At 46.0% G+C, this 20,587-nt stretch overlaps 1 protein-coding gene across 1 annotated transcript in view; it reads left to right on the top strand.

Annotated features, from left to right (window-relative positions):
* Positions 1–13,844, top strand: part of ACER3 (alkaline ceramidase 3) — a 64,459-nt gene extending 50,615 nt beyond the window's left edge. The window contains exons 8-11 of the mRNA XM_061458154.1: positions 672–773; positions 3,854–3,958; positions 6,829–6,874; positions 7,087–13,844. Coding sequence (XP_061314138.1) covers positions 672–773; positions 3,854–3,958; positions 6,829–6,874; positions 7,087–7,140 — 307 coding nt within the window. The 3' untranslated portion in view covers positions 7,141–13,844. The remainder of the gene's footprint in view (positions 1–671; positions 774–3,853; positions 3,959–6,828; positions 6,875–7,086) is intronic.
* The last annotated feature ends 6,743 nt before the right edge of the window (positions 13,845–20,587 follow it).

The raw sequence follows: 20,587 nt of genomic DNA, 5'->3' as shown, positions 1-20,587 counted from the left end.
CTTCCATATGATTCTTCAGTGTGTTTAGTGTATCCTAAAGATACCCCCCCCCCCCCCCCAAGTGAAACTGATATTTTTTCCATCCCAAATAACACTCAGCAGTAAAATATAACATGAAAATACTGTTTTCTAAACCATTCATTCGGTTAGTTGGAGTTGGAACTGGATGATCTTAAGGTCCTTTCCAACCCTAACTATTCTATGATTCTGTGGTGGTCTGCAATCACCAAAGACTACAGTCACTTTGAAAGACCTTATTTAACCAAGTCCCCTTGTAGAGGGATATCATGGATTGGAAAAGAGCCTCTTCTTTGGGGAGAGGACTGATTTGTAACATGGCTGTTTTTTAACTGAAAGATTACAGATGGGACTGAAGAATTCATGTGTTTTTCCAGCTTCGGTTTTGCCATTTGGTGCATTAGGAGATGGCAGGATTTAGTGGAACAGTTAGAAATACAGAAGTACAACATATAAAAGGCCAGTCTTGGAGAATGGGAAGTCAGGAGAAGGGGAGAGGTGGTTAAATATAATACTTTGATAGATGAGATTTGAAGTTGATATTTTTCCTTTTGGGAAGCAAACCAGCTTATTTGTATGTAATAGGAGTTATGTATGTCGTGTTGCCTTTAAAGCATCTGGGACTAAACTTTACATCATTTCTCTCTCTCTAGGGTATACCCATGGCTTAGAGGTCTAGGCTATACATCTTTAACTGTATTTTTAATGGGATTTTTTCTCTGGAATGTGGACAACATTTTCTGTGATAAATTGAGGTGAGTCCTTTCACTTTGTCTGCATAACTCTTAATAGTCTTCTACCAGAAAGTTTTCTTTCTTCTATGGTGTATATTCAAGTCCATCTCAAGGTATGTATTGTACACTGCCTACAAAACATTTCACAAGGGTTTTAATCCAGTTTGCTTATGACCCACTCAGCAGTGGGTTTATACTTTTAACTTAAATTCATAGTTCAAGGATAGGTTTCATCCAGTCCACCAACCCCCTGCCATGGGTAGGGACACCTCACCCAAGCTCTGTCCAATCTCACCTTGAACACTGGCAGGGATGGAGCATTACCACTTCTTCTGGTAGCCTGTCCCAGTGCCTTACCTCTGACTTCACTTTAAATAGAGAGAAAGTAATGTCACTGAAGTAATTTTGAGGGTCTGTGGCTTGCTAAATCACCATTCTGTGATTCTAGGAAGGGTTGATGCCAGTGTCCAGAAAATCCATCCTTGACTCTCTGATACGATGTTATGCTGCTGAATCCATGGTGGACAGAACTGTCCTAGTAGGTTGCTTTGTCAGGGTCAGGTCATAGTGTGAGGTAAAGTGATCTAGTGTTCTCTATCTGTCCATTCTGGCTTTGTAGTCCCTGCGGTAGGCTAGGCCAATTGAAATAGTGCTCCAACAAAGTTTCCTTGAAACTCTTCTTTTAAAGTTTATAGGTGTGCTGGATATAAAACATGGTGCCTCATAGACCCATACAGTAGTTTGGGTCGGAAGGAGCCTTAAAGCTCATCCAGTTCCAACCTCCTGCCATGGGCAGGGACACCTTCCACTAGAGCAGCTTGTTCCAAGCCCCTGTGTCTGACCTGGCCTTGAACACTGCCAAGGATGGGGCAGCCACAGCTTCTCTGGGCACCCTGTGCCAGTGCCTCTGCATCCTCACAGTAAAGAACTTCTTTCTTATATCTAACTTGAGCTTCCCCTGTTTTACTTTGAATCCATCATCCCTAGAAACGCTTGATCCCAATGGGATATAAAAGTTACTTGCCAACTCAAGTGGATGGGTACACACTGACTTTGAGATATTGGCATCAGGGTTCACTTTTGCAGCTGCATCACATCACTGCTGAGCTCATAATCCCCAATTCACCAAGCCCTCAGATCCGTGGGGCTTTTGAACTTGTCCTAGGCTCAAAGATTACAGCAGCTGCTGAAGCACTTATTTCCATCCTCCTTTTCTAAAGGGGAAAACAAAAGTTAGTATGTTTCCTGTAATACTTGTTTTGTGCTGGGAAAGGAATAAATATGCTTGTGTACTGGTTTTAATCAGATGTCTGCAGAGCCTTGGATTTCTGCAGGTGCTATTATAACTCAAGCCTTTGGAGAAAATATACTCCAGTTCCTTGTAATTCTTTATTCTCTAAAGATCTAACTCGTGACTCATCCACCTACCTGCTCTTTTTGCTTTTAATGTTCAAAACTGCTTATCAGTTAATGTTCAGAGTTTGTTTATCCATATTTCACCAAATCTAGAGCTTATTAAAGAAAAACCAAGAAGAAGACATCTATAGCACTCAGCTTCCCTCATTAGATCCATGCGCTTTTGAATTGAGCTTTGAGATCTCCTGCTCTCCAAGGGCTTGAAGGTTGTGCTGGAGTCACAATCTGTCTGTTCATTGTTTTATTCCCAGCCTGACTGAACCCAAGCTCTGTGTTCATATTTGTGACTGAGCAGTAGCCAGGGATTAGCATTTAGGCAGGGGGATTGAACACTACAACATCAAGCAGTAAATATGTGTTGCAGAAGCTGCAGGTTTTCCTTCCTTAACATCTGCCCCAAGGAATCACTGTCCCTGGAAGTGTTCAGGAACTGGCTAGGTGAGGCCCTCAGTGACTTGGTTTAGTGGTGGTAATGGTTGGACTTCATTAAAGGACTTTTCCAACCTAGTTGATTCCATGATTCTGCTCATGTTCCAACTTGCACTGTCATTCATGCCCACATGAAAGAGCAGCAGTGGATAGTAGTCTGTGCTCTTGGTAAATTGTGACACCCTCTCTGCAACATCTTGGACCATAGCTCCTGAGAGGCAGAATATCACCCATGACTCCCTGTCAGGCCAGCAGATGGGCGTCTCAGTGTCCCTTAGCAGAGTAACCCACTACAAGCACTTGTTTCTTCCTGTGGTACCCACTGTGTGCTCCTGGCACAGTTCCTATTTGCAGACCTTGCTCATAGGTGTCTACAGGTATTAAAGCTTCATATCTTGTTTTTGTTGTGATGGTGAAGGGTGGAGACTCAGAGTCCTGCTTTTGTGGGTCACCAGAGTCCAAGGTGCCTCAGTCTCTGCAGTGTCTGCTGCAGGAGCATGGATCTGAAACCACCATCTCCATCTCAGCTCCTCTAATACTGTGCAGCCTTTTAATTGTTCCCTGCAACTTAGCAACCTGATGTAAGAGATCCTCGACCTGTGCACACCTTGTGCAGGTACTTGCCTTGCCTCCAGGGGAAGGGTCTAGGCACTCATTGAAACCTATTGCTTGTACTGAAGTCTCCTTCCTTATTGGCTTTGTCGTGGTGGAAGCAGCACAAAGGCAAGCTGAGCTTCCATGGAAGCAGCAGAAAGGCAAGCTAAGCTTCCATGGAAGTAGCAGAAAGGCAAGCTAAGCTTCCATGGAAGCAGCAGAAAGACAAGCCAAGCTTCCATGGAGCTAGAGAATATAGGTGGTATGATTGCCAGATGTGATGTCTTATGAATCCCATTTCCTCTCTCAGACTTGAACACAGAATTTCATCCTATGGACAGCAGTTCATAGGGTTTTGGGGAAGAGAATGGTAGAACTCATTTGGGAATGTGGGATGCCATAAATAGGTTCCCTCATATTTGGGTCCAGAAGTAACTGATCACTCATTGTATGAAGAAGCGTGTGCTTTCTTTAAATGTGTAAGGAAGCCAGTTTGCTAGTATCTTTCTGTGTTGAAAGAATAAGATATAACTGCTATTCCTCACCCCCTGAAAGCCTCACTTGTGAGACACGTATTATGGAATTTAAGAATCAAGCACTGTGATTTGAGATTGCTTATCTTGGGAGATAACCCACCCTTGCATGGTGTTTCTTTCTTACAGAGCATTACGAGAGAAGATGCCTCCTGTTGTGGGAGCTGTGACGCAGTTTCATGCATGGTGGCATATTCTCACAGGCCTGGGCTCTTACCTTCATATCCTGCTGAGGTAAGAAATACTTCCTAAGCTGGATGTTCATCAAGTAGGAGTTTTCCCACATTCAGATTTACTTCCAAATGTGTCATTCAGAAGAGTAAGGAAAAGACTTAATAGACTTGGTGGGAGTTTGTCTTTCCTCTTTACAACTGGTCTAAAAACTCTTCATCACTGTAATCTTTAAATAGCCATGGTTCCTCGGGAATATGTAATTCAGAAATGGGAACCCCATAGCAATTAAACTGGGAAACTATTTGACAGTATATTCATTTGAAAACATCAGCTCTTAATACCTGTCTGTTCTCGAGCTGCAATCCTGAAGTACTTCAACATGTTTAATTTTAGAGGCATAACTAACCTTTTTGATAGGCATTGTTGCTTCTGAAACCTACCCAGGCATCATGCTACAGAGCAGGAGAGTGACAGTTGAACTGGTTGGAGCAGAGCTGTTCCCAGAAGGGCAAGGTATTAGTTTTAGAAGGAGACTTAAGAGTATAAGCGAGTCTGCAGCCACATCTTTGTTTTTTTGCTCTCTACCACCATCTAGTGGAACCAGGAGCAAAAGTAGAATTTAAGCTGGAATCTGAAGGATTTCTGTAGTTTGCTCATTATATCATGAAATGGCATTTTATCACTTAACCATAACTAAGAGAGTATTTGTTTAACAGATATATTCTATGTACTTCAGAACAGATCCATTTCATATAGTATTGTATATGTCTGTACATTGTAATGGATATATTTTATCTATGTATGAGGCATACATAGATACAGCTCTTCTCTGGAGCCAGGCTGAGAGAGCTGGGCTGAGTCAGCCTGAAGAAGAGAAGGCTCCTGAAGGGGAGACCTTAGAGCAGCTCCAGTGCCTAAAGGGGCTGCAGGAAACCTGGAGGGGGGCTTGGGACACAAGGGCCTGTAGGGCCAGGCCAAGGGGAATGGCTTTAACCTGCCAGAGGGGGGACTGAGATGAACTCTTAAGCAGAAGCTCTTCCCTGTGAAGGTGCTGTGGCTGCCCCATTCCCGGCCAGGTTGGACACAGGGGCTTGGAGAAAGCTGCTCTAGTGGAAGGTGTCCCTGCTGTGATGCCACTGTGTGGCTGAGAAAATACTTGGGAAACCACTGCAGGGAGAGTGTGTCTTTCATTGGGGTAAGACAGAGAAATCAGGCTTCTGCATGTTCCCCAAGGGCCAGAGGATGTAAACACTGATTATCTTCTCTGTGCAGCATGGTGAACAAACCTTGCCCGTGCTATCCAAACTCTGCATCAGCTTGCTTTCGCTAATGAATTTTCTTCAAAAGCTTATCTCAAGCTGTTTATGGCAGCAGACAGCCTGGCAGCCAAATGGAGCAGCTGTTTTCCACATACTCTGACATATTTTATATATATACACACACAAACATATGTATGAATATATATGCATGTAGATATTTATAGACACATGTGTACATGTGTGCATATATACATATGTATATACAAAAAAGCTGTCAGAGCAGCTATGGGAATGGTGCTTATTTTCTGTGCATTTTCTCTTTACTAGCTATTTTTACCTCTGATAAAGAAGGAGAATACTGTGTTAGAGGTAGAAAAACAGATAGTAATTAAATTTTCTGAAGTATCATAAAATCACAGTGGTTTGGGCTGGAAGGACCTTAAAGCTCATCCAGTTCCAACCCCTGCCACGGGCAGGGACACCTTCCACTAGAGCAGCTTGCTCCAAGCCCCTGTGTCATAGAATCGTAGAATGGTTTGGGTTGGAAAGGACCTTAACATCATCCAGTTCCAACCCCCCTGCCATGGGCAGGGACACTTCACGCTAAACCATCTCACTCAAGGCTTCCTCCAATCTGGTCTTGAACACTGCCAGGGATGGAGCATTCACAGCTTCCTTGGGCAACCCATTCCAGTGCCTCAGCACCCTAACAGGAAAGAACTTCTTCCTTATATACAATCTAAACTTCCTCTGTTTCAGTTTTAACCCGTTACCCCTTGTCCTATCACTACAGTCCCTAATGAAGAGTCCCTCCCAGCACCCTTGTAGCCCCCTTCAGATACTGGAAGGCTGCTCTGAGGTCTCCATGCAGCTTCTCTTCTCCAGGCTGAACAGCCCCAACTTTCTCAGCCTAGAAGGTCCAACCCAACCTGGCCTTGAACGCTGCCAGGGATGGGGCAGCCACAGCTTCTCTGGGCACCCTGTGCCAGCGCCTCAGCACCCTCACAGGGAAGAGCTTCTGCCTAAGAGCTCATCTCAGTCTCCCCTCGGGCAGGTTCAAGCCATTCCCCTTGGCCTGTCCCTACAGGCCCTTGTCCCAAGCCCCTCTCCAGCTTTCCTGGAGCCCCTTTAGGCACTGGAGCTGCTCTAAGGTCTCCCTGGAGCCTTTTCTTCTTCAGGGTGAGTGACCAATTGGTCATCACCAATGACCACTTTAAAAAGTGAGGTCATGCATAGGAAATGATCTCCTGAGGGGACAGGATGTATGAGAACAGAGCTGTGACACAGAATCAAGCTGTGCTGCTCCCCCCTCCTTAACATCTGCTGTATTTTGTGGTACACTGATTTAATTTCATCCTTCCAAAATGACAGGCTCTAGTCCCTGTTTAGTCTGTTCCCTAGTGGAGAGAGAATTTACTTCCCTGGGTTTCTCTCTTTCTCCCCCACATAGGCCACAGGGTAGATTAGTTTGCTAACCATAGTCTAGCACAGAGGGATTTACTGTAGCCAGTGTCTCCTATTTTGTCTATATCTAGGCAGAGTGGGTACCCTTGCAATCACAGAAGCAACACTTTCCTAGCTGGAAAATAAGACTGGGATTAGTACATCATTATTATTGTATCGACTGTCTTATACATGAAATTTTAAGCACACTTTTCTCCTTTTCCTCAGTTTATACACAAGGACACTTTTCCTGAAACACAGGCCAAAGGTGAAGGTAAGCAAGCACTATTTTGTGTCCATTAAAGCCACTCCACCATTTGGATACCTTATGCTTTGAATTTTCACTGGGGCACACTTATTGTTTGATGTCTGCTCTACATCCCAAGTAATGCAGTTGAAATGATGGTTAATAGTGTTTGGTTTCTGTTCCAAGAGACATGATATTCCAGGAAATCTTTCCCCTTCTTCCTCTTTTTCTTTTAACAGTTTGTCTTTGGAATCTGGCCTATTCTTCTTGTGGAACCACCCAAGAAGCTTTGACTGAGACCCAAGCAGTCACCTGCCATCACCTAGCCTGGCTGAATAAAGAGATTCAACAGTTCCTATGGCTGAAGTGTCAAACTTATGGATCAGTTCAAGCACCATTGCTACAAAAGGACTTCTCTGTGTTCCCAGGCCAGCACAGAGCAAAAAGTTGGCACACTAGGGAAATAATGTTTAGTACAGCTTTATTCTAAGTTGTTAAAACAAAGATTAAGACACAAATATTTTTATGTATATATTGTATAGCTGATGATACTGAGCTAATATTTCGTGCTGGTCACAGAAAACTAACCATTTTTGAAGTGGAATTGCAGATGTTTTTCATTCAGTTGTTCTTTCTGTGGTTGAAACTAATATTAGTAACTGAATGACAAAGGCAGGCCATTGATGGCCAAGCTGAGCAGTTGTGTGGCCTATAGTGAACTGAATGCTTAACCCGAACTACTTTAATCTTGCACTTTTATACAACTAATGAAGTATATAATGATTGATTTAGAGCTTTATTCTATCCTGCTTTTCCACAGCCTCCTTTGCCATTTATATTTGAAGCAAAGCGGTTGGGATACCTGTGCCATTTAGTTCCTTTTGTACAAAGCTTCCATTTTCTCTTTAGTCCAACTGAATACATCATGGAAGATGTTCCAAAGTGACCAGCAGAAGATGCTTAAGATGGTGAAGCAATATAAGGGTTCTTGCTTGTGTGTGGAAACTGAGTTCCTCATTTGTTTGACCAGTGATCCACCAGGAGACTGCAGGGTGACTGTATTAACACAAGAAACACTTTTGTTATGTTTTATAAGTATTACTTCCATACCTTTTCTACCATTACTTTTCACTCCCCATGTCCCATTCATACCACAGATTGACAAACACCTCCAATGTGTGCTTTGAATTCATCTCTTCCCCTTATTTGATGAGTCTTAAATACTGGTCTGACTTTCAGAAGCATCTTCTTACCCAGACATATTGAAAGAAAGAGTAAAGAACAAGGTGGATATATGAAATTGGCAGCACTTCACTTCCTCTGCATCTGTCCATCACATGGTTACTCTGTGGAAAGTTGACCACCTTTTGGAGACCAAGCTTTGGGGGATTAATGGAGGGGACAGACTCTGGTTTGTGCCCTTTTATCTACCCAGATGATGAAAATTAGTAAGAAAGCATAAAGAAAACATTGAACTAACACAGTTCTTCCAAATATTATGCCTCATATTGGAAGCTGTGGGTTTGACTTCAGAGCTTGGGACAGCTATCCCACAGAGTCTATCTCTGGGTCTGTTAGCTGCCATGCTATGCTGTTGCTGTCTGCTTTTGATGCTCTGAGGGATTTATCCTTCTTGCCATGAAGAAATAAAAGGGAAATGCTCAGACTCGTCAGAAACCCCACTCAGTATTGATTTAAAACATGCCCAAAACAGCAAAGCGTGGGATTATAGCTACAACTGTCTCCCAGACCACAAAGTCATGGCTGTTGTACAATCAGTGCTGATTCAAATTGTCTCCTCCATTAATGTTTCCTCCTTTAATGTCTTTTTCTCCTGTTTGCAGCTCAGCTGCATCTTCTGTGTCCATCAGTAGCGCTGCCACTGATGTGAATCTCCAAACAAGACCACTGCTTTTCTTACGTGACTGACCCTGGACTCTTGGGATCAAACAGACCCAAACTCGGGTCTAGAAAAAGATACATAACCTTGAGTGACTTCAGTGAGCTTTAAGCACGTGCTGAGAGCAGCACATTTCAACCTAGAAAGCACTACAAAGACTCCTGAAGGATAATGTTAGAACAGATTTGTTGTCTGTAGGTTCCAGTTCCATAGCCAAGGTCAGCATCTGTGTGTGATCTTCAGACAGAAAGAGGTCGGAATTAGAGCACAGAGGAAGGAAAATGCTGCCTTGGATCAAGTGTCTTTATTTATATATTTTGTAAAGAGATTTGAGAACTGTTCTAAAAATGTAGCTTAAAAAGAAGTGCCTGCCTATTCCTCTCCAGGCTCTCAAGCATGCTTCTGCACAGTGCATCTGATTGTCTTATTTAGTCTATATTTAGTTTACATGTTTTCCTAAGTTAGGGAAAGAGTCCCATAACAGGGACATTGCAGCAAGACACATCAACAGTCAGTTGTGACGTCTACTAAGGATGAGATTATCCTTAAGAATATGAACAAACCCTTTATTTTAGTGGCCTTAGTTTTGTTACTGGAGGATGTGGGGGCTCTAGTTGGTTTCCCTGTAAATGAGGAACCAGATCATGCTGAAAAGCCACTTTATTATTGATAAAGCATCTCTATAATGGTTTATATTAAAGAAGCTTATTGATTTTCCTACACATTTGCAACTAGAAAGTGTATTTTTTCCCCAGATCCTGTTGAACTGAATTGTCAGGGTTTAAGAAACAAAGGTGGAAAAGCTCTTGTTTGAATTTCATGCTGCTGTTAGCTTTTCATTCAAGTATTGTCACTGATGCTTTTATCTTTAAAAGGAATTATTATGTAGATTGGCTTCTTTCTTCATTCCAAACAACCAAAACCATGCACACCTCTACCACCCTTCCAGCAGCCTTTGTTACAGGTTATGTTAGACCCTGAAGAATGTAATTTCTATGTGTTATTCTCTATCCTATAAATAACCTAAAGTGATGGGTGCTTTGGTTTGACTGCCTTACTGATCTTGGGAGTGATACTGAAGCTCGTTTTAACTGGGTGTCACTGAGATTTAGACTGCCTTTTCTTGTGCCTGGAAAGACATCTTTATTCCTGTGATGTGTTAAATGTCTGTTAAATTGCTTTATATTTATATCACTTGTAAGACTTGCTGATTTCTTTCCCTACAAACCTTGGATCAGCACATCCCAAACTTTTCTTGCACTACATCTTGTATCTTTGATCCCGTTTTTTGAGTAGGATTCAGACAACAGCTACTTAAAGGGGTATTAGGGAAGTAGCGTGTGTTGTTTACTATCAGTCCTATGGGATGTGTTGGACAGACTTGATAACAATGAATTCTTTTATTCTTTAACATCTATGAAGAACCAGGACATCTGCCACTTTACGACCATCAGTTTGGCACAGATCAGCAGCAAGCAGTTCTGCAGACCATGAGTTGAATAATTCTTCCTTGGAAATAAGAGGAAAACCTCAAAATTACTCTCCCAGTACAGATCAACACCATACCTTATGCTGGGAATCTAGATTTTTCTGGATACAGCTCCAGACACGCATTATCCATAACAGAAGATAAGACATAAACAGAAATGTGCCATCAGAAGGCATCTCATCTGTGTTTGGATGCAGCGTTGCTGGCTTGCGGTATTAGTTATCTCTGGACTTCATTTTCACCTCTGGACTTCACTGTAATGCTTTTCCCTCTAGCACAGGGAAGATGTGCTAGCTACTAGGGTCGAGAAGAGCACCCCAGAGTGAGAATTGGGACATGCAGTCGATCACTTGCCAATCTACCTCTGTCATGTGTTGTATTATACCTGTGCCCTTAATTCTATCTGCCTGAACGTGCTGACGTTAGAGCAGCCTCACTTAGACCATGCAACAGTATTATACTGAGCTGTGGCTGACTGTGCACTCTCCATAATCAGCTTGTTCAGTGTCTGCCACTCTTAGGTTGTGCTCAGCCTGTGGTTCATCTATGTGGAGAAGTCTGGCAGCTTTAGAAAGACACATGAGTAGGAGGACTTTAATTCAGATGTGTGAAGTGAAACCTTCTGGGCAGTTAAGTTACATTTAAAGCTAAGATGCAAACAGTATCACTTGGTTTACATGATTTTGGGAGGGACGTGATAAAAAGTACTGGTTTATAATTAGTTTATAATTCTCTTTTAATCTAATATTGTGCTGTGCTTATTCCTGGGCCTGTCTTGTTTTGCTGAAGCAAAATTGTATGATTTAAAAGGTGGCCGATTCTTTTGGCTGTTGTACATTTGCTTTCAACACCTGGTTTTAAACAACTGGATGAGTTCTTCAGCCAGCTCTTCCCTGTGAGACTCTCGGCAACAGAAAATCCTCCCAGATATCCCAGACTGGTTTGGGTTGGAAGGGACCTTAAAGCTCATCCAGTCCCAACCCCGGCCACAGGCAGGGACCCCTTCCACTGGAGCAGCTTGCTCCAAGCCCCTGTGTCCAACCTGGCCTTGAACACTGCCAGGGATGGGGCAGCCACAGCTTTTCTGGGCACCCTGTGCCAGCGCCTCAGCACCCTCACAGGGAAGAGCTTCTGCCTAAGAGCTCAGCTCAGTCTCCCCTCTGGCAGGTTAAAGCCATTCCCCTTGGCCTGTCCCTACAGGCCCTTGTCCAAAGCCCCTCTCCAGCTTTCCTGCAGCCCCTTTAGGTATTGGAAAACTGTTACAAGGTCTCCCTATACCACTAGTGCTCCTCACAGTCACAACTACCTTGTTACATCTGCCTTCAAGTATTCCAGTATTACTGCTGCTTTTAAAGCTGTTTGTGGTTGTGGGTTTGGCATTTGATAGCCGGCGCTACATCAATTCAATCCACCACTTCTCTAGTGGAAGATGAGCTGTAACGAAGCAGCACTGCTGTGTTCTTCAGCACACCTCCTGATCCAGAACGCACCATTTTGCATATGGAATGTGCACCCCACAATTTAAATTAGCATAGTCAGGTAAAAGGTTTGCTTTAAAGAAACCCCATCTGCACTTTGTAAGCAGGTGGTGGGAGGCTTTAACTGCCAAGTGCTGTTGAACTGTGTGATTTAGTATGGAGGGGAATAAGTGATGGAGTCCTTATTACCCAGAACAAGCGAAAAGCCAGGAGATTAAGAAATCTTACATGGGAAGAGAATAACAGAGATTAAGCACAGAACCCCATGTATTAAGACAACCACCCTCCTGGTTCCTGCACTTTAGACACTTGTGTAACGAGCCTGAATGATTTGTTATTTATACATTTAACTTTTCATGCACTCTTTACCCTAGAAGTGATGTGCTCTCTATGACATTCGGTTCATTGCAGGTTACTTAGCTGCTGTTTTATGAGGATGGATTGTTTCATACATAAATGCATTTCTTACCCATCTGGAATGTCCTCTGCCAGTTTTGGGTGTCCATAACGTAACTACAGAGAATATACTGCCTGTTACGACTGGGTTTGGGTTTCTTTGTTCAGCTTCTCGCTCATAGCTGCCAAGTGCCTGATCTCTCTGTCACAGGTCTCTTTTTGAGCAATGAGGCTGTGTTTTCTATTGGGGTCCCTAACACAAGGTCCTTGATAGGTGGGGGTCAGTTTGGGTTTGGTTAAAGTTCTCCCATTGAAGTCACAGCACTCCTGTTAGTCACTTTCCAGAGCCATATGTGGCTGCCTCTGCTTGGCTCAGCCTTGAGCCTCACTACCCCACCCCACATCCCTGATGCTGTTGCATCCTTTCAGGTTTGAAAGCTGGCTGAGGGATTTAGCCCCACAGCTGTTTATTCAGTTCAGTGATGGGCAGTGTGAGAGCGCAGCAACCAAGCAAGCACTTCATGCAGAGCCCCATGACTGGAACTCCACACAGGACTGGGGACATGGGGGTTCGTATGTACCATTCTGAGGGCAGGGTTAATGCCTGAACCTCTCCCTTTACTTCAGAACTCTCCCTTTTTACTTGTTGAACGTGTTTAGATTTGATGAGGCATGGAATTGCAGATTTAAGAAGAACCAAGCTCAGAATCCAGCTAATGCAAGACCCTAAACCAGTGCTTGCAAGTGTTTTTTGCGCATGCTTCACAGGAGTTGTATCTGCTTGATGGTTAGAGCAGATTGTTGAGACATTAAAATGCAAAGATAAAAGGTCTCTTGATCATCTGTCCACAGGAATAGCTGTAAGCACAGTCTCATACATCCTTCTTTCCCTAATGCTGTGGAACGCTCTGTTTCTCCAAAACTAATGTGGAATAGAAATAGGCTTTCACACATAGAATCATAGAACGGTTTGGGTTGGAAAGGACCTTAAGATCATCCAGTTCCAACCCCCCTGCCATGGGCAGGGGCACCTCACACTAAACCATGGCACCCAAGGCTCTGTCCAGCCTGGCCTTGAACACTGCAAGGGATGGAGCATTCACCACTTCTTTGGGCTCATAGAACATCATGTACTGACATGCTGTCTAAATTGAAGCCTTGGTCGGTCACTGTGGTGTGTACGCTGTTGCTCCCTAGATTTTGGAAGAGGGAGTTTCAAGCAACATAAGCAGCGAGTTCCTCCTTAGACAGAACAGGATCTGATTTTTCTCTTGATCTTCTAAGTTGACATTGTTTGATGTTGACTGTTGAACTCAGCTGAATGCACTGATGATGTTTACTGTCTTAGCAAATAACATCTGTCCACCTGTAATGGACATGGAATACCCCGTGTTAACATGACCAAACTTCCTAATATTGACACTATGCTAACGTGGGGTTTTCCTCGAGTTCAATATATCATTGCAGATGGCTGATGACACTGTGACAGATGAACAGCAGTTGACTGAAAACAGCTCCATTGAGCAATGTTTATTGACCATTTTCATATACTGAACTGACTCTTCGTACCAAACCAGCTGGTGACTAACATTAGCCTTATATGTATCAGCAGATCTTGTTTTGCAAAGCACAGTAGCTTTGGAATAGTTGCTGTCTTTCCTTTGTTATTCCTGCTGCAGTCGAGCACTCATTTGTGTCTTTGGAGTTGAAATTATTAAAGAGGTTTGGTTTAAATACAGCTGTTCCCAGGTGTTTCTTGGCTTTTGGGTTGCCCGGGGCTGGCCAGCGTGTGATGCTGTTCAGTGGATGGGTGGTTGTATGTCTATAGAACAGCAAGGTTTGTATGACCTGCATCGGTGGGGAAGCTGCTTGTATGCAGCTACAACAGTGTGAGGCCCTGTGGTAGCAGCACAAAGCTTGGTCGTATTGCCTACAGCCAGCAAACACAGTCAGGTTTTAAATAGAGAAGGATGTGATTGTGTTCATTTTGAAGCCTCTGGGCTCCCCCAGTCTTTGGTGCCTTGTGCTGGAGCCCTTTAAGCACTGGACCTTGCTTGGAGGTGCAAATAGTGCAGGATCTTCTCATCTCCAAATGCAAAACCCAGTGTTAAAGGGACTTCAGGTGCGTGACATGGATGGGAGAGGAAAAGGCAGGAGTCAGAACGTGCCATCACCTTGGAGGTGCAGATTGCACATCCTTTGCCTCATCCTTTCCCTGTTTGTTTCAGTGGGAGGAGGATAATCGCTGCAGGGCAGAACCTCTCCAGGCAGAACCCATGGACCAGAAGGCACTGACTTAGCCAGTTCCATCACATCCCAGCAGCCAGGCTCCTCTGGTGACCCCCAGGTGTTTCCCCCACTTCTGGCAGCAATCCCAGCCTCTCAGAGACCCCATTTTCTCCATCTGTGTCTCTGCAGGGACAGCCTTGAGCTGAATATCCAGTGACCACAAGGCATAAACCTGCTATAGCCAGTGGTGTGAATGTGATAGAACCATGGAATCAACCAGGCTGGAAAAGCCCTTTAAGCTCACCCAGTCCAACCGTTCCCCAGCACTGCCAAGGCCACCACTGCCCCATGGCACTGAGGCCTCGTCTCCACAGGGTGTGAACCCTTGCAGGGACGGTGACTGCAGCCCTGCCCTGGGCAGCCTGTTCCAATGCCTGAGCACCCTCTGGGGCAGGAATTGTTCCTCAGCTCCATCTAAACCTGCCCTGGTGCAGCTTGAGGCCGGTTCCTCTTGTCCCATCCCTTGTTCCTTGGGAGCAGAGCCCAGCCCCTCCTGGCTCCATCCTCCTCTCAGGCACTTGTAGGCAGCCATCAGGTCCCCCCTGAGCCTTCTCTTCTCCACACTGACCCCCCCAGGTCCCTCAGCCCTTCCCCATCACACCTGGGCTCCAGGCCCTGCACCAGCTCCGCTGCCCTTCTCTGGCCCCACTCCAGCACCTCCATGTCTCTCCCCAGAGCTGAACACAGGATCCGAGGTGCAGCCCCACCAGTGCCCAGCACAGGGGCACAATCCCTGCCCTGGCCCTGCTGCCGCACTGGTGCTGATCCAGGCCAGGGTGCTGGGGGCTTCCTGGCTGCCTGGGCATGAGCTGCTCAAGGATCCCCAGGTCCTTTTCCATGAGCGGTTTCCAGCCACTCTTCCCCAAGCCTGGAGTGTTGCATGGGGTTGTTATAACCCAAATGCACTGGGAGAACCAGTGCAACCTCCCCTCGGTTCTTGCTTGGGGATGCTGCACACAGAGGCACGTCCACACTCCACAGAGAAGCATTCCCTGAACGCTGGGCTGGGTGAAATCCAGCTTTGCATTTGGAGCCTGCGGCTAACCTGGATCTGAGTATTACTTGGAAATTTCCCTGGGGATGAAAACATTGTGGTTGTGTCAAACACCTCCTGCCAACCAGAAAATTCAATTTGGAGCCTGGCAATTCCTTTTCAAGACTGCAGATTTGCTCACAGCTTTCCTAATTTCCCATTCCCCTCCATAGTCTCCCCCCCCCCCCCCCCCCTTGATTTTGCTTTATTCAGCCTGGTCAAAGGCCAAAATTGAAGCTATACATCTGCAACACTTCAGTTCCAGTGGCTCTAACCAGAGATCTGTGTGTGCTCAGTGTTGTACCCACAATAGAAGCAGTTGCTGCCACTGTGGCAGAGGAATTAGTGATCCAGCCTGGACTTCTGGTGCTGCATGCATGGAGATGGAGGGGATAATGGAGGTGTCTCTGTGGGTCAGTGGGTGACTCCTTTTTGGCTGTGAATCATGGAATGATTTGGATTGGAAGTGATGTTAAAGCTCACCCAGTTCCTACCCCCTGCCAGAGGCAGGGACACCTTCCACTAGACCAGGATGCTCCAAGCCCCTTCCAGCATGGCCTTGAATGGCCTTCATCTCCTATTGGCAAGCAGAGTATTGGCCTAGAACTTCAGGTAGGCTCACAGGACCTCTGAAACTGCCCTAACTACTGCTTTTGAAGGTTGCATTGAGTAAGGACATGTACCTCAAGAAGCCCAAGTGATCTTGGCTTGCCTCTTACCCAGACGGACCAAGCACTCAACATGCTTCTGTTGAACATGCTTATGTTATCTCTTGGCCTTATGGAAAACAAGACACAAACTGGCTGGAGGTGGATCTGTGATCAAGTAGCTCTGTGTCCTCAGAGAACATCTTGAGGGCCATCTGCCTCCCCAACAGCTCCTTCTCCAACACCTTAGACAAGGTAAGCCTGGGTTGCACTGAGGTGTAGGTCCAACACCAACACCAGATTGGGGTTCAGCAGAGCTCCTTTTATGGGTCCTCAATGGGGACAGGACAGACAGACAACTCCACCACCATTGTGCTGGCAGCGAGGGAGCATCACCAGAAGCAGGACAAGGACAAATGTCTGGATTCAGCCGCAGCCAAGAGGGGATAATGTGGTGAGACCTGGACCTCAAGGAGGAACCCTGTGCCCTGAGCATGAGCAGACCCGGGATGATGTCCTCATTCACCTTATACCAGCATGGAACTAATGATATTTGGAGCACTATGTGTGACGGATAAAAACATCCCAACCTACAAGAAGAAACTGCATGGACTTACTTTTCAGACCTATTTTGCAGTCAATGTAGTTAATTCAGCATTCTGGCTCCTAAAGTCCTCACCAAGGTGAGACAGCCCCAAGCTGGTACCTCACCTTGCTCACATCCAAAACCCAAGGGGCTCAGTGCATGACACTTTCCAGCTGCTCCTGCAACCCAAATAGCTCCTGAAAAACATTCAACCTCATGAGTCTCCTTCACTGAGACTGACTTGGTCATTTGCATGCAAGAGGCTAACCTTGACTTAATGAAATTAGCAGTAATTAATGGCACTGATAAGCACATAGAAAGGGAGTAAATGGAGCTTGATGCGTGCGGCTCCTGTGGACCGTGCACCCACAGCACAGCACCCAGTGACACCTCGAGACATGGAAGCCTCTGACTCTGGTTTCTCATCACTGAGCTCAGGTAGGTGGATGCTAATGACCAGCAGCTAACATGATCACACAGAGACTGAATTAATTGAGTTACTCTGCTGATGCAAACTGATGTCAACCCCCTGACATTGATAGAGCTGCAGTGATTTACGTGGATGCTTAACCTTAGCACTGCTTTTTTCCTCATAGCTGCTGTGTTGACTCACTGCTGAACAGCAGAACGGAGTAAAGCTGTTGAAATACTGCAGTGTTGTAGGAGCCTGGGGACAAGTCCAGCTTCTCAGGTAAGAGAAGTGATGAAGAGGACAGCCAAACCCACTCTGCACCCAGGCAAACCTGTCCAGTGAGTCATTGCTTAACAGGATTTTGCTCCTTTGAAGTCCTCCAAGGGATTTCCTGTTTTTTCCCTTTGTTTCCCTTCTACTTCTTTGGTGTTTTTTCTTTAATCTTCTTGTTTTCAACACCCCACCTCGGCTGGAAGAAGAACAAGATTAAGTTACAAGATGAAAACCAGCAATGAACCCGCAAACAACAGCATCAGAGCAGACCTGTTGTAGGAGGGATATTTTATACAGCTTATCTGAAAGGCAAACAAACTCCAGCTGTGTTTCCTTGCTGCTAGCATCAGTTGGAGACAATATGGACTTGTTTCTGCTGAAGATCTCTCTGCCACGTCCCCCTAAATTTGACAGTTCACTGTCAAGCTGCTTTGCAGCCGATGCGCTCACGCAAGCCCCTCCAGAGCAGCTGTGGCTCTTCAGTAAGGCCCAGGACATTTGATTCTAGGTCTGTCAATATGCTCCCATCACATGGTGTTTGTGTTCAGGATGAAGTAAAAGACCTTCTTCCCATACCATGATCCATGTTACATCCCAGCAGATCCCTTCCTGGAGCAGCAGCCCCATGTCAGGCTTGCACAACCATCACAGCAACAATCCCAGCCTGGACACACCATGAGATCTCAGCATTGCTCAGGCCAAGGGGAATGGCTTTAACCTGCCAGAGGGGAGGCTGAGATGAGATGTTTTCCCTTGACTGGATACATGCCTTGTCCCCCCTTTGGGCTTTTCTCCTGGGAAGAAGCTGCATGGGAAGGGTATTTCCATCCTCCTCTTTTCCCCTGGACTATTGATGTCACTGAACTGCATTATTTTAATATCACTGAACTGGATGATAAACACTTCCCCATCTCTCAATTCGGAAATCATTTTTCCCTCTTTTTTTTGGCATCAGTGCCCTCTATTTTGGCAAAGACATACAGCAACGAAAAGACATTGCGCTGCCTGTTTATATAATTAGACTTATTAAAATACCATGTGCAGAGAGGAAACAACCTGGACGCTTGGGGATGGGTTTATATCCTTGGGCAGTGGGAGTTCCCAGCCTCACACATGACGACTGGTCTTTTTGTGCTATATGACCACTGCTGGGTATGTTTTTTCTCCCTTTTCCCTCTTTAAAACTCAGGGACGCCCATATCAGACAGTGCCATCCTTCTGGGAACCCATGGAGCAAGACCGAAGGATGCAGCACCCAGATCAAGCATCCCAAGCACATCCCACTGGCCCCACACAGCAGCAAATACCTCTTTCCACAGCCCAGACCACCTGAGGCCCACTGAAGGCACCACGGCAAGTCCCAAGGCTGGATTTAGGCTGCAAACACTCACTGAATCCCAGCTTGGTTTGGGTTGGAAGGGACCTTAAAGCTCATCCAGCTCCAACCCCTGCCACGGGCAGGGACACCTTCCACTAGAGCAGCTTGCTCCAAGCCCCTGTGTCCAACCTGGCCTTGAACCCTGCCAGGGATGGGGCATCTATGATAGAAGAGGCTCTGCTGAGAATTTAAGGCAAAGCTCAGCATTTTGCCTTGGCTTTTCCTTACCCAATGCACCACCCACTGCACTTGCTCACTAATTCACACAGCCCCTTCTTCACAGCTGGCAATGAGAGAGATTACTCGGGTTATTGAAGAACTAAGAGCACCTCGGATCGTAAGGAGGTCCATATCATCACCTAGCTAGCTGCTGTCTCCTATTGCCAGCCTGGGGTATTAATTGCCTCCCTGCTGATTCAGAGGGAACAGAGCCAAGCAGGGAATCAGCCCTGCCATGCCTTGCAATACCTCTCTTTTCCCTCGATCTCCTCTCCCAGTCCCAGCCAAGGCTGGCAGTGCTTTGTTACTGGGATCAGGCCTAATTGCAACCCAAGAGTCAGGAGAGAACTGGAGTTAACTGCTCTTAACCAGAAAGCGTTAACTCTAACCTGGATATATTTTACCCCAAAAGATGGATTAACATTTCCCCTTCTTGCAGGATCAAAGGGTTCCTGGGTCCTGCTCCATTGCTCTTCCCATGGACTGCACAACGCTGACTCCTTTAGGAAAAGGAAGAACCTAAAACACACCAAAAAAGCCCGAATTCTGAGCTCGTGCACGCATCCCAGGGCGAGCGAAAGGAGAGCTGACACAGATTTAATGAGGCAACAGCTTCTTGGCAGCACCACGGGTCTGCTCAGAGCGGTACCGTGATTCAGTTACTTCACTGATGCAGTTATGCTGTGTGAAAGGAGGGGGGAAGCTGCGTGGAGAGCCAAGGAAATGAGGTTTTCAAACACACAGCTTACTCAGCAGGGTTTGCTGAAGCTTAGGTGGGCCTTGGGCATATCATGGTATTGGGGTTGGTAGAGAAGCCTTCCCAGGAACCATAGCACTGCATTCCAGAGCATCACAACGCTGCATCCAAATGGACTTCGGACAAGGGCCTGTAGGGCCAGGCCAAGGGGAATGGCTTTAACCTGCCAGAGGGGAGACTGAGCTGAGCTCTTAGGCAGAAGCTCTTCCCTGTGAGGGTGCTGAGGCGCTGGCACAGGGTGCCCAGAGAAGCTGTGGCTGCCCCATCCCTGGCAGTGTTCAAGGCCAGGTTGGACACAGGGGCTTGGAGCAAGCTGCTCTAGTGGAAGGGGTCCCTGCCCGTGGCAGGGGTTGGAACTGGATGAGCTTTAAGGTCCCTTCCAACCCAAACCAGGCTGGGATTCAAAGATCTGCTCAGGAAAAGCAAATCCTGCCTGAGTCCTTCAGAAAGAAGCCACCAGTTTCCACAGTGAGCGTGACTTGAAGGAGGAAGCTGTTATCAAGCAAGGCTCAGGCTCAGCTACACCAGATCAGCATTTGTCCTAACATCACAAGGTGCTTATCAGCAAGAAGAGCTGTGTGCAAGAGCCTTGATGTGTGGCTCTGCTTTGTGCAGCTCTCAGCACGCTCTTGGGAGCTGCTGGAAATGGGACCTTCAGATGTCTCTCTGCTGGGAGCAGAAGGCCGAGATGGTGACAGAAAGGGAACAAAACCAACCCAAAGGTGTATTTTTATTGTCTTTTGGGGGTGAAGAAGAGAATCAGCAGGAAAACTGCCTAAAAAGCTCTTGGCAGCGCTGTCTGGAGTCAGCATTTGTTAGGGCAGCTTCTGACCTGCCATAAATACAGAGCAGCTGAGAGGCCAGCGGTGCCCTTTGCTCCTGC

Source organism: Pezoporus flaviventris, unplaced genomic scaffold (assembly GCF_033815535.1).
Source record: "Pezoporus flaviventris isolate CSIRO_AGI_PZ_B2104156 unplaced genomic scaffold, CSIRO_AGI_Pfla_v1 ptg000025l, whole genome shotgun sequence".
Lineage (NCBI taxonomy): Eukaryota > Metazoa > Chordata > Aves > Psittaciformes > Psittacidae > Pezoporus > Pezoporus flaviventris.
The sequence above is the reverse complement of the archived record's forward strand: the minus strand, read 5'-3'. Positions and strand labels throughout refer to the sequence as shown.